Genomic DNA, 14,914 nt, shown 5'->3' with positions numbered 1-14,914 from the left:
GGCTGGGGGGGTGGTGGTGGGGGGGCAGTATATAGAGCTAAAGTTCGATGTTCGAATGCAAGTGACTGCAGCACGACGCTCCCTTTCTGTGCAGCCTCTCCGGTGAGGGATGGATTAACCTGAAGACTAGACACAAATATTTACCCGGTGCTGAGCCAATCAGATTTCAACAAAAACGAGAATCAGTCCAAAATTAGGAGGGGCCGCTCATACCCGCTCGTACCCCCCCCCCCTCAATATTGAAAGTATTAGACTGGTCCAGTGTGACAGGCAGCGGTCTGCTGCTGGGAAGGCCAGGCTGGCCCATGCCTGGGTTGTAAAAAAGAAAAAAAAGAAAGACCAGCCGCCCGGGAAAATTCCTGAGCAGTCCTCCCCGTCTCTGAACATGCACCAGTCTGTCCTGTAGAACCGCTGTAGCGTCATCTCTCCACACTGTTTCGTATGGTTTGACCCTTTTAATCAGCAGGGCGGGAGGAAGTTGGCAGCAGAAGCAGCAGGGGGAGAGAGGGAGGGCTTCGTAGCTGCCAGGAATATTGATGTAAACATGGTCCAGGGTATTGTTTCCCCTGGTGAGGGTGTGGACACGCTGGTGAAATTTAGGTAAAACAGATCTGAAGTCTGTTTGATTAAAATCACCAGCTACAATAAAAACACAAATTATGGATTCTTTCTGTGTGGGTTTATATTTAAGTAATTTTAATACTCCTTTTATATTGTAGTGAGTTTATATATTCTTTATGATATGTCATATCATATCGTCATATTCAGTATGCTCCTGCTATTAAATATCTTTGAACTGTTTAAACTGCCTTAAAAGGACCAGTGTTTAACATTTAGGGGGGATCTATTGGCAGAAATGGAATATAATATTCATAATTATGTTTTCTTTAGTGTATAATCAACCAGAAAATAAGACTGGTTGTGTTTTAATTACCTTAGAATGAGCCGGTTATATCTACATAGGGAGCGGGTCCTCTTCACAGAGTCAGAGACAAACCACACACTGGATCTAGAGAGGGACATTCACGTTTTCTAGTCAGCCACCGTAGCTCTCCCAACACGCTTGGAGCACAGGAGACGCTTTAGGTGGTTGCAATCTGCAACCTCACCGCTAGATCCCACCAGATCCTACACACTGTTCCTTTAATAAAACAGCTTCTGGATGTGGTTTTAATCATTGTGACCGACAGTCTCAACAGTAAAAAAAAGAGTTAAATAATGAGCTCTTTCACATTCAGTCCACCAGCTAAGAAACCTCCAGACAAACTCCAGCACCTTACAAACACATGCAAAATGTAGAATCCAGGCACAGGCACACTGGAAAGGACTGTGTGTGTGTGTGTGTGTGTGTGTGTGTGTGTGTGTGTGTGTGTACATGAGGAGAGGATTAATATTCTACTCCAAAATGACAGCTGAAATCAGAAGTCATTAGAAATAAATTGGTGCCATTATGGTCCAAGGAATGTCTCTGTGTGTGTGTGTGTGTGTGTGTGTGTGTGTGTGTGTGTGTGTGTGCGTGCGTGTCAAAGATGAAAGAGTTGCATATTTATCAGTAAATTGTCTTCATGACTACAGGAGCAAGCAGTAAACGAACTCATGTCAGACCTGTGGACGTCTGCGTCAGTCTGCGGGTGTTTGTAAAAGCAAGTGTTAACAATCAAAGAGTGTGTGTGTGTGTGTGTGTGTGTGTGTGTGTGTGTGCGTGTGCGTGTGCGTGTGTGTGTGTGTGGAACATGAGAGTGCACATATGCGTCTGTATGATTAAGGTCGCGGTGCACACTGCACCCTGCTAAGAACAACATCAAATGAGTTGTTTATCAAAAAGCTTTTATCCTGCTGCAGCTCTAATAAAAGTGTTTGTGGCATCCATGTTTTGTTTTTTTTATGTGCATCTTGACTGTGTGTTTGCTGCTCTACCCGTATACTCAAGGCCGAAGCCAGCAGCATGAAAAATGGGCTGTAATCTTACAAACTAATGGTATTTTCTTTATGCGCGGGGCAGCCTGGTAGATTTGTCACCTGATAAAGGCCGTGATCGAGCAGGGCGATCTCCGTCTTCTTGCTGCGGGGACACTTTCGGACCAACACGTTGCCCGGGTGCGGGTCGCAGTGAACGAAGCCGTGGACGAAGATCATTTCACTGTACATCTTTCCCAGGTTCTCCGAGATCTGTTGGGGATGAGACGGAGAAAAACAAGGTGAAAACATGCAAAAATGGACAGAAATTACATTTAGAAGACAACAGAGCTTAAAAATATGAACTTATCACGACACGTTTAGCGTGGTTGATTTAATTGCTATGGTCTCACCTTTAGTGAGTGTGACGGTATTAGTTTATTGTTGATCATTATTAATGATCTATGCACTGTTAGAAGAACTGTTTTAGACATGGGGGAATTAGGAATGCACCGGTTTATCGGCCGAACATCTGTATCGGCCGATATTCACCTTGTTGACTTGTTGACTATCGGCAAATAAGATGCCGTTCTCCGATGGCAGTGGCCGATGATTATCTGTCGTGTTGCATCAATTTTGCTCCGGCTTAATGTCGTTTTGTTTGTTTTTGATCGGTCTCGGCTGAAACGGCTTTTGAAGCAGAAAAGAGAATATGTTTCATGGTAAAGAAGGTTATATTTGAGGTTGTTTCATTCATTTGTATGATTGAATTTGTGCTCGTTCAAAGACGGTGTAATGAAATGCTGGATGACTTTAAAACAGCTCAGTTCTTTTAATCTTGTGAAGGGGCTCATTGCATGGGTGGAATATGGTTTCAGAAAAAGACAAAATGCAAGTCTTATAATGAAAATAACACTGTGGTGTTTAAACTACATTAAAATGCCTTTATTGTACATGGCAATAATAATTTAAAATGACTAATGCAAGGCCACTTGTTTGTAAGCCCTGTAATATCGTCCAAGGGGTTTTTATAGTCTTAATTGAGATCAGTGGACGATGGTATTTATTTAGCCCACACATTTAATAATCTAATCATTCTAATTACTCTAAAACATAATAATAATCTAAATTTGATTATATTATATATTATTCATGTGTTTTTTTGTATGTTCCTCAAATTTAAAACTTAGGTTTCCTTGCGTTGGACAAAAAATTATTGGACGGTGAAAACTAGATGTTTTTGTCTTATCTTGGTAAGAGTGCTCTCGACCACTCGTATAAAATGTTCTCTTACAAGAGAGAAGAGCAAAAATAAGAAAAGATTGGTGAATCCCAGAAATCAATGGGGTGCTAACAAAATAAGAACAAATCATGGATACGAACAAAAAAGAGGAAATTTGTTCGTCTTCCTGTGTGAGGCCCATTGTGTCACAAATTTCAAAGGCTCTGGTGCCACTGAGTTTTATAAATGTAGTTCATTCACTGCAGGCTGTCATATCTGAAATCTTACCAATATGGGGGGAGAATGCAAAAAATCAGTAAAGCAAAGCACTGTCCCATTCTGATCACGTCAAAGGGCCGAGTTCAGAGGGAAGTCTATTTGGGCCCTCATCCATCTTGTGATTACAGACAGAGGGTCCAGCATGCACCACTGCCACCTAATAATGCCATCCATCCTGTCGCTTTGTGCGTGTGTGTTTTATTACGGTATGTCCTCTATCTATCTCATCAGCTGTCTTATTACACTCATCATCTCTGCTTAATGCTCGTATAGTGAGTCCCTGTCTGTATTTGTGTGTGAATTTATGTGTTCATGTGCACATGGAAAGCCCAATCATTTATTTATTTATTGTGTGGTGTGTATTTGTCATTGTCTTCTCTATCTGTGCTCCTTGAGTGTGTGTGTGTTATTCAAGTCAGTCGACACACAATTTCAGATGTCATGACCACATATGTATGTATGATACCAACAGTATTGTCTAAGTAACAACTTTGCAAGTTACTTCATCAATTCTATGAATAAAAATTAGGATTAAAACATTTTTGAATAATATCGTGGGCCAGCATTCGTACTTCGACTCTGTAGGTACTACTCAGATATAACACGCATGCATTCGGGCTGTGTAGACACGCTGTTAAAGCTGAAGTAGGCGAGATTGGAGCAAATGTGATTAAATTATAATGATTCTTTTTATAAAACGGTCGCTATATCGTGACAGTAGTGCATGAAACAGGTAACCTGAAAAAAAATCATGTTCCTCTGTGTCCTCCGGTGCTCCTAACGACATCTGCAAGATTTCACAGACCGGAGGAAAACAAGCAGTAAGAACTGATCTGAAGTCTGCTGTCCAGCTGCCGTTTATGAGAGCCGGCTGTCAATCAGTCGTGAACGCCGACCAAACGGTCAAACTAGGTAGCGCTGATTAAATAATATATAATCAATATTATGTTACGTTAATGCCTATTTCTCTCCTCAAATGTCCTCAGAATCATCTTGTAGTGCACGGTTTAGCTGTAAAATGAGAAAGTTTGTGACCCAGCAGCCATGTTGAGATCAGGTTGAGATGTCTTGAAGAAACGCCAAGTACCGTTCACATGACCGGAGCACAGCCAATAGGAACGCTCTCTCAATGAAATGACCTGTGATTGGTCAAAGTCTCCCATCACGGGCTAGATTTTCTAAAGCCTGAAAACAGAGCCATGAGGAGGAGCAGAAGTCTAGTTTTCTCTCAGAACACTTGAATTACAATATGCTGAAAGGTTGTTATGGAATTTTTGCCCAATGATGCCAAAAATATACTGCCTACTACAGTTTTAATGCATGCATGTGTGTGAGTGTGTGTGTGTGTGACAGCACCTGGATTATCAGTCAATAAACTATTAGTTTCAGTAACCTCCACACACACACATACAGCAGGGCAGGATGCGGTACCTCGTTGACGTTGATGCCGTGTTTCTTCATGTAGTCCCTGTCGTTGACCTGCCCCCCCTCAAGAAACTCCATGGTCAGGATCCTCTTTGTGGACAGCTCCCAATGGATCATTGGAACCTGTAGAGAGAGAGAGAGAGAGGGATAGAGGAGCGGTGTGTGTGTGTGAGCGCTGTCTTACAGGTGTGTTACAGGTGTGTGACAGGTGTGCATTTGGTGGAAGGTTTGGGTTCAGATAGCCAGTTCAGCAGTAGTAGGGAAGTATACAAATATAACAGCTTTGAATCAGTGTGTCTGCTAAATTAATAATATAATTATTAATATTAAGTCACTATTTGATATGAAAAACTACTATAGCACAACCCGTTTTTGCACTGCAGCTATATTGCACAATAACAACAACATTTACTTGCAAATATTAAAAACAAATGTTTTTTTTTCGTCCCTTTGTCCCCGGCTCCTGACAATCTACTTTACTCAGTTTAATGCTGATTGATCAACAAGTACAAAGGAACAAGAAAAATCTAAGGGCGTTAAATCCTAAAAAAAAAAATGGCAAAAGACAATATCTGGTTTTGTCACGTACAGAGCAGGAGTTATGGACTGTCAAAACTTTGAAAAATGTGACTTTTTAATTATTATGTTAATTTTAGACCACCACGCTGGCCAACTGGAGTTTTAATGGATGTATTGGAGGGCATTTGCACAAAAATTATCTTTCATTCTGCCAGGTTTAATGTCTCTTTCACATGCCAACTAATACAATTAAAAAATGCAGAATAAAACGAAGCCGATGACAGACAAGAAGAAGACAAAACCAAAGAAGTTTTTAGCTCTGTGGCTTTTGAACGTCGAACAAAGAAGAAGTCTAATTCGCTCTCACCAGAGTTAATAAAAAGTTCTCAAACAGACGTATTAAGTAAAAGGACACCAGGACATTAAATGATAATGGACGTGAATTTGCAGCGCTCTGCTAACCCTGCTCTGCTGCCGGGCAGCACAGAGGAAGCTGTCATACACAGTGTAAAGGTCTGACCTCTATTAACTGTATGGAATACGATTTTAAATACCTTAAATTGAAACAGACCATTTCTTATTATTCTATTGTATACTTATTACCAGCTGTTTACTAGAGTACAAACTAAATCCCACTGTGGACTCCATAGGTTATTATACCAGGAAGCCTTGTAGAAATGTATGTACTGTAGGCATGTGTGTACCTTGAGAAAGGGGAAGTGGCCCAGCATGTCGGCCACTTTCTCAGCATTGTGTCCTTCGTTAAGGAAGTCCAGCTCTAGCGGCATGTTCTTCTTAGCCTCTTCCACCAACCACATGAAGCCGAAGTCTGGGAAGACCCAATGGACCGCTCTCAACATCGCCTTCAAATTACAAATCACAATCTGTCTCACTGTCATGTACAATAGAACACGCATAAACATATACAGTGATGTCAGTATGGCCCAATTCCAACCCCTCCCCCCCCGCCCCAACCCTCCCCCCTTCACCCTCTTCCTACCCAATTCCACTCAGTTTGCACGTTCGCGTGGAGGGTCCGCCATATTAAGTGCCATTCCAAACCAATAAGCGGGGAGTGGAAGTGGGTTATAAAGCCCTTCAACAGCGAGCCTGCATCAATGCCGACTTAGCCAGCTGCCCTTATAGATGACGTGCAGCGCCGTTTTGTATTCGTCATGGAACACGCTCCGATGTCAGTTCCGTGCGACTACCGGTATAAAATTGAATTGTAAACTGCTCAAACTGATAGGCATTTAATTTATTCTACTTTATTGTCATACAAACGTCAATAACATAACGTAAATAGATTGTATTTAGGATCACATATACCCTTGTTTAAACTAGAATATATAAAAATACAACATATATTTATTCTTTTTTTACCCTGTCAGGAGTTATAACCCCATAATTTATTATATATTCAACTGTGCAATACTGACTTAACAGTACAATAATTTAGTGCATCCATTCAGCTGTGCAATAATCTGGTTTACTCTGGCATTAACACTGCATTTATTTATACAGTACATTTAAACTAATATTCTTATTTTACACTATTCTTGAATTTTTATAAATGCGTGCAGTTATATAATTTGCATAGATCCCATTTCTTAGCAGTATTATTTGCACTGCTGTTATATATGTTTCTTATTTATATTTTCTCTTTCATCTATATTTCTCTATTTTTATATTTATATTTTAGAACGGGAGAAAAACGGACCTCAATTTCCCCCCCGGGGATCAATAAAGTATTTCTGATTCTGATATTTATTTCCTTGCTGAAGAGAGTGAAGTTCGTCCCAGAGTGGCTTCTGTATATCTACCGTCCAACTTAAAGAAGGGTGCTTCACTAAGCTGTGAGTGTGACTACAAACGGAGTTCACTTCACCACGGAGTGGGAGGGTGGAGGGGCCGGATTGGAATTGGGCCTATATATCAGGACAAGTGCACTGGATGGGATTCTGTACTGAAAGTTCATTACTGGGTGACAGAAAACCTGCTGTCAAACAGTCCATTAGAACCTTCAGCTGTGTTGTGCTTCTGGCCAAACTGAAGAGGCACACATCTGTATCGGTTTATCAGTCATGGTTAGTAGCACTCAGCCTGTGTAAAAACAGCTGGAGCATGTCTCGTGTGGCTTTGAGGGAGCTTTGTCAAAATCGGATGATGTTTTCAGGGTTATCTCAGCAACCCTATCGCCTGTAAAAACCCTGATCCTGGATGTCACGTAATTAACTGAGCGAGATGCTGGTGATTGGCGCCGCTCGACATAGACACCAGTTTGATCAAGTAACGGTAACTCTAGACAACTGTGTGATTTCTCTGAGGTCAACAGCCGAGATTCTTGGTGTTACATTTGATCCTACTCTCTCTTTTAAGAGAGAGGACACACAAAATATAGCTAAAATCAGGTATTTTCTGTCTCTGGCTGATTCAGAGACCCTCATTCACGCCTTTGTTTCTTCCAGATTGGATTGTTATAACATTTTGTCGTTGGGCCTGCCACATGTTAGCACTAAAAGTCTTCATATGGTTCACTGCAGCTAGACTCTTCTCTCTCTCTTTTCCATTCTCTCCCTATTAAAAGGGTTTGTTGGGGAGTTCTGCCTTATCTGAAGCGATGATCTAAAGACAGAGGATGTTGTATGCTGTACAGATTGTAAAGCCCCCCTGAGGCAAATTTGGGATATCGAGCTGTAATAATAAAACTGACCTAACCTTTTTCTATGTCTTCATTTTTCTTTTCTTGCACTCTTTGCCAGTTGCATGTTATGTCACTGAGAGAGAATAACAAACACCCCCCAACACAATTTAACAGACACAGGGCTCACCTCCATCACCACTATGTCCCTCGAGCTCTGGCCCTGGACTTTGGGGTGTTGGACCTTGATGGCCACTGTCCTCCCATCATGCAGCACTGCCTTGTGGACCTGGGCTAAGGAGGCTGCACCCTGAGGCTTCTCCTCAAAGGAGACAAATAACTCTGACACCTGCAGGAGAGAGATAGGGAATGGAGGAGACAAGAGGGTAAACACAATGATAAAGAAGATGGGAGGGAAAGGGGAGTGGAGTTGGGAAGTGGAATATGAGTGGGATCATCAATCTCATCATCTGGATTTACAAAGCTATTATTAGATAGTGTACAACCGAAGGAGACTAAACTCATTACAGACAGAGAGGCTTTAGAGAGGGGTCTTTATATATTTTTGTGTGACGCACTAGAAATGTTTGAATGAAAAATACTATACTGTATTATATATATATACATATATATATATATATGTATGTATATATACATACATATATATATATATATATATATATATGTATATATATATATACACAAACACACTCCTGTCTATCTGCATGACAACATGAAATACAATTACAATGTAAGAGATTATTGATATAATAATTTGCCGTCAGCAGCTGTTTCCAGCTGTACACATCATGATCATCTTACATAACTACAATTTATGAATCAGTAAACTCAGAATATATTGCATTTAAAGGTCCCATATCATGCAAATTTTCAGGTTCATACTTGTATTTTGTGTTTCTTCTAGAACATGTTTATATGCTTTAATGTTAAAAAAAAAACTTTATTTTCCTCATACTGTCTGCCTGAATATGCCTGTATTCGCCCTCTGTCTGAAACGCTCTGTTTTAGCACATTTCAATGGAATTGCGTTGCTTTGCAACAGTGTGGGTCCATGTTTACTTCCTGTCAGCTGATGTCATTCACATACACTGCAACAGGAAGTAAAATTGGACACATTTAGTATGTTTATATTTAAAAACTGTGAAATTGTCTAAATATTGTAGATTTGTGACATCACAAATGGACAGAAATCATGACGGCTTGTTTCAAATGCACATTTTCTGGCTGTGTGTATTTCTCCATGGATTGACTGATCGATACTTTCACATTATTTATATAGCACTTCAACCTGCTTTATAATAAAAACAACATCTCACTTTTTACAATATGGGACCTTTACAAATTACTGAGTATTAATATGATAATAAGGTGGCTCCATTCTAGAGTGTCAGAATGAATGCTGATGCGTCTTCTTTGTTATTCTTAACACAGGAGTCTTCAAGGAAACACCCGTCTCCCAGTTGGTTTCACTCTATACACTATACACTAATAACTACAGGACCAACTGTAACAATAAAATCTGCTGATGAGCAGACGGCCAACTGATGAGTTCCTTTTGTGCTCTAAGAGAAATTCCATTGAACAAAATATCAACAAAACTAGAAATACAGCCTCACAATTGTATGCTTCCACCAACCAGTCAAGTGTCAGTTTACATCCATGTCTGTCCAACATGTCACTGCTTCATCATTTTATGTTAGACATTTGTGTGAAATTGTCATAATTAGCATATGAATTCTTGAGTTCCTGGTAAGGGCCTGGTGACCTTTGACCTTTGACCACCACATCTAAATCTAAAAGTTCATACTTGAGTCCAGGTGGACGTTTGTGCCAAATTTGAAGAAATTCCCTCCAGGTGTTCCAGAGATATCGCGTTCACGAGAATGGTCCGGACAGATGGACAATGTGGCCGTGGCTGTCACCGGCGAGTACGCTTAATGAAGGAAAACAAACAAACCTATGACAGTGCTTAGAGAGAGGAGCGATACCAGTATAGATATTTGGAACAGTGGGAGTCTGAAAAAGACTCTGGACCCAGATTCAGATCATAGGGACCATTAATAACATCAAGCCTTGGCTGCTGGAAGAGGCATATTCATCATAACCTCAACATACAGAGACAGATGCTGTTGCCTTTTGATATACTCTATCCACCCACAAACCTCTATCACAGCACTGAGCATTAAGCGCCCAGTGTACCCTTTGAGCAGAGGTAGTCCCTCATTAGCCTCCACTCGTCTCTGTGGACACACAGAGCACACACACACACACACACACACACACATACATAAATGAGTGTGTGGGTTTGAAGGTTAAAGAGGCTCCCCTAGGGACCTGGAGTCATTAGAACAGACTTATTGTGTGCTTTGGAAGCTCCACACTGCCCTGAGGCCGCCCTGCCTCATGGATAGAAACCTGTTAACTGAACAAGAAAAGGCCGCCTGCAGCGCCTACTTAGCTTCTACACATTGCATTGCCTTCATATTTTTTAAGTAGGTGGTGTTGCACCATTCTCAGCACCAGTGATGCTGGCTTTCACCAGATCAACCTCAACAAGGGGCTGCGTCTGGCTCATTATTAACCACTAATACACTACACGTAGATACCAGGATACACTACACCGAGATACCAGGATACACTACACCTAGATACCAGGGTACACTACAACTAGATACCAGGATACACTACAACTAGATACCAGGATACACTACACCTAGATACAAGGATACACTACACCTTGATACCAGGATACACTACACCTAGATACACTATATCTAGATACCAGGATACACTACAACTAAATACCAGGATACAATACACCTAGATACAAGGATACACTACACCTAGATACAATGATACACTACACCTAGACACCAGGATGCACTACACCTAGATACCAGGATACACTACACCTAGATACACTACACCTAGATACCAGGGTACACTAAAACTAGATACCAGGAAACACTACAACTAGATACCAGGATACACTACACCTACATACAAGGATACACTACACCTTGATACCAGGATACACTACACCTAGATACACTACATCTAGATACCAGGATACACTACAACTAAATACCAGGATACACTACACCTAGATACAAGGATACACTACACCAAGATACAAGGATACACTACACCTAGACACCAGGATGCACTACATCTAGATACCAGGATACACTACACCTAGATACACTACACCTAGATACCAGGAAACACTACACCTAGATACCAGGATACACTACACCTAGATACACTACATCTAGATACCAGGATACACTACAACTATATACCAGGATACACTACACCTAGATACACGGATACATTACACCTTGATACCAGGATACACTACACCTAGATACACTACATCTACATACCAGGATACATTACAACTAGACACCAGGATACACTACACCTAGATACAAGGATACACTACACATAGACACCAGGATGCACTACACCTAGATACAAGTATACACTACACCTAGATACCAGGATACACTACACCTAGACACCAGGATACAATACAACTAGATACCAGGATATACTATACCTACATACCAGGATGCACTACACCTAGATACCAGGATACACAACACCTAGATACCGGGATACACTACACCTAGACACCAGGATACAATACAACTAGATACCAGGATATACTACACCTAGATAGCAGGATGCACTACACCTAGATACCAGGATACACAACACCTAGATACCGGGATACACTACATCTAGATTATAGGATACACTACACCTAGATACCAGGATACACTACACCTAGATACCAGGATACACTACACTTAAATACCAGGATACACTACAACTAGATACCAGAATATACCACACCTAGATACCAGGATACACTACACCTAGACACCAGGATACAATACAACTAGATACCAGGATATACTACACCTAGATACCAGGATGCACTACACCTAGATACCAGGATACACAACACCTAGATACCAGGATACACAACACCTAGATACCGGGATACACTACATCTAGAGTATAGGATACACTACACCTAGATACCAGGATACACTACACCTAGATACCAGGATACACTACACTTAGATGCCAGGATACACTACAACTAGATACCAGAATATACCACACCTAGATACCAGGAGAACAGCAAAACAAAAACAATCAGGCAAGAGTGGCTTGGACTGTGTAACAATACTATACTCAGTTTTAACAGTTTTCTTCATCTCCTTGTATTTTTATATCTGGTATATTTTTTTGTACTTTGTACTACTAACTTTTTTACTGCCTTTTTACTAACATGTTTTGCACTATGGAACTGTGATGCTGGAAACTTGAACTTCCCTCGGGATCAATAAAGTTACTATCTATCTATCTATCCATCTATCTATCTACGTGGAACATACACCTTTCACCAATAAGACTAGAATTACCGCCTCATGGTTGTATACCTCCGCCAACCAGTCAAGTAACAATTTACACCCATGTCTGTCCAAAATGTCATCACTTCATCATTTCATCCTGTTAGACATTTCTGTGAAATTGTCAGAATTAGCATATTAATTATTGAGTTATGGCCAAAAACATGTTATGTGAGCTCACTGTGACCTTGACCTTTGACCACCAAATTCTAATCAGTTCATCCTTGAGTCCAAGTGGACGTTTGTGCCAAATTTGAAGAAATTCACTAAAAGCATTCTTGAGCTGTTGCGTTCACGAAGTCCAGACAGATGGACAACCCGGAAACTTAATGCCTCCGGCCACAGCTGCCACTGGCGTAATAGAACCTAAATTGCCTATGGAGAGAAGAACGGGTCAAAGCCGGATAAAGCCAGAGCTGCTACCATCATCACCAGCCTCGCATGACGCAGCTCTCAAGTTGCAGGGATGTCAGGTGGAAGGTAGGTCTTATTATCAAACTTCACGCACTAGGATTCAGAGGTCAAAGGAGAGCAAGAGAGGCCGCCGTAGACAGGGTTCGTCTTTACTCAAGTGTTTGAAAAGCCAAAGCATCAGTCTAAAAATGGCAAAGTTATTAATATCATTTAACCCAATCTGTCTAATTTTTCACATGTATGCAGCTTGGTCTTTGGAGTTATCAGCCTTTAAATGGCTAACACAACATGGTTTCCCCAGAGGTATGGCATTCATATCACAATATACGACCGAGGCCTTCATTCTTCCTCATCATCTACTACAGTGTAGTATTCAGCGTGCTCAGCTTGTGTTGGCTTTGGCTTCCTATTCAAACTTCAAACTGTACCATGGGGGGAATTCCCCTGCTGTTTGTACCTAGTGAAACATAAAAAGAGGCTAATTTGAACACGATGTTGGCCCATCAGGTAGAGGCTGAACATGAGCCCCGTAGAAGATGCCGTCAGATGATAAATTATGCAAGCAGCACGGGATCCTGTGTGGGAACAGCTGAGTTATTCATTATGCAAATATGCTAAATGGAATGAAATTGTCTGCACCCACCGGTGTCTACCTACTACGACGACGAGCATCCAATGGGATCTGACACGCCGAGGGTGCTTTCGTGGGTTAAGGAAACATGTCATTTCTCAGGTGGGCTTGTCGCTCTACGCAGCAGCGTGAAATCTGAGGAATCCTAGTGAAGTTTAAACATTTTTTTTTTAAATTAAGATAACTTTTAGATACTGTTAAACAAATTAACGGTCAAGCTCTGTCATGTTTGCAACGTTTGTAGTCCTGGTTGTGTCCCCAGTGCCCGGACTCTGGTAGCCTCTGGTTCAAACACTCTCTTCCCACCCAGTCACTGCTTATGTTAATCTCAGCTGTGGAGTTAATAAACATGGTAATGTATGCGCGTGGGCCACGCTCCCAGAAGGCAGACCCGCAGTGACATACGTTCCTCGAAATGAGTTATGGCACAAATAAAACGGCCCCTGAGGCCTCACAGTTAGATGGCAACACATCGGCGTCTGTGTCGGCGCGGCAAGGTGGCCATTTTGGTTGCTGGCGGCCAGCCATGGCCCCAGCTGGATGAAGACACATAAATCATTACAGCACAGAGGAGAATAAATGAGAGAGATTGCTTCACTGAGGAGAGGAAATCAAAGTCTCCACTCTAACATCCCTGTCCGACTGTCTCAATATAAGGCTCGGAGGGTCTGAATCTGTGTGTCTATACACACTGTACATTCTCAAACAGTTTCATTTAATTCTACCGCAGAGGGAACTGGGCCTTTAGGGGGCAGCTGTGGCTCCTTTTAATCACAAGGTTGGTGGTTTGATTCCCAGCTCCTACCGTCTGCATGTCCAAGCTTCCTTGAGCGAGACACTGAACCACAGGTTGCTCCTGATGGGCAGCTCTGCCACCATCTGTGCATGAATGTGTGAATGAATGAGTGAATGAGTGAATGAGAGGCAAATGATAAAGCGCTTTGTCTGGTACGGTAGAAAGACTTTATATAAATGCAGTCCATTTACCATTTAGTTGAAACAGCCTAATACTAGACAAACCTTTACTGCTAACTTAACTAACCCCTGCAATTTCCCTTGTGTTTTCCACTTGCCTGTGTTTCTAGAGTCCCTTTCCCACGGGACAATAAATCCACTAACACCTGGCTTTTGTCAATTGGCTTTTCATTAGCGGGACAAATGTCTCTGCAGTAGTCACAGGTATTTATTGGTTCCAGCTACGATCGGCAGTGATGGAAACATGACACCCGGGTGGACGCGCCGATTTTCACCCCTTTTCCGGCGCGATGCTGTGTTGAAGTGAATATATCATAAATAAAATCAAGAGAGATTTGGACAATTATTATAATCTATTAACGTACAAAACATACAATTAATATGCTCTCCTCAAAGCCAAAAGACTCCAGTCAGACAACAGGAATTTGACCTCAATTATCATCAAACACACTCATCAAAACCGC

The 14,914-nt window shown here is 41.4% G+C and overlaps 1 protein-coding gene across 1 annotated transcript in view; it reads right to left on the bottom strand.

Moving 5' to 3' along the window:
* The window catches only part of adck1 (aarF domain containing kinase 1), a 78,295-nt gene that overhangs the window by 21,128 nt on the left and 42,253 nt on the right, over positions 1 to 14,914 (bottom strand). Inside the window, exons 5-8 of the mRNA XM_037747113.1 lie at positions 8,173 to 8,331; positions 6,046 to 6,204; positions 4,829 to 4,945; positions 2,020 to 2,169 (exon numbers count right to left, since the gene is read on the bottom strand). Coding sequence (XP_037603041.1) covers positions 2,020 to 2,169; positions 4,829 to 4,945; positions 6,046 to 6,204; positions 8,173 to 8,331 — 585 coding nt within the window. The remainder of the gene's footprint in view (positions 1 to 2,019; positions 2,170 to 4,828; positions 4,946 to 6,045; positions 6,205 to 8,172; positions 8,332 to 14,914) is intronic.

Source organism: Sebastes umbrosus, chromosome 16 (genome assembly GCF_015220745.1).
Source record: "Sebastes umbrosus isolate fSebUmb1 chromosome 16, fSebUmb1.pri, whole genome shotgun sequence".
NCBI classification, from domain to species: Eukaryota; Metazoa; Chordata; class Actinopteri; order Perciformes; family Sebastidae; genus Sebastes; species Sebastes umbrosus.
Note: the sequence above shows the minus strand (reverse complement) of the source record. Positions and strands in the feature narration are given on the sequence as shown.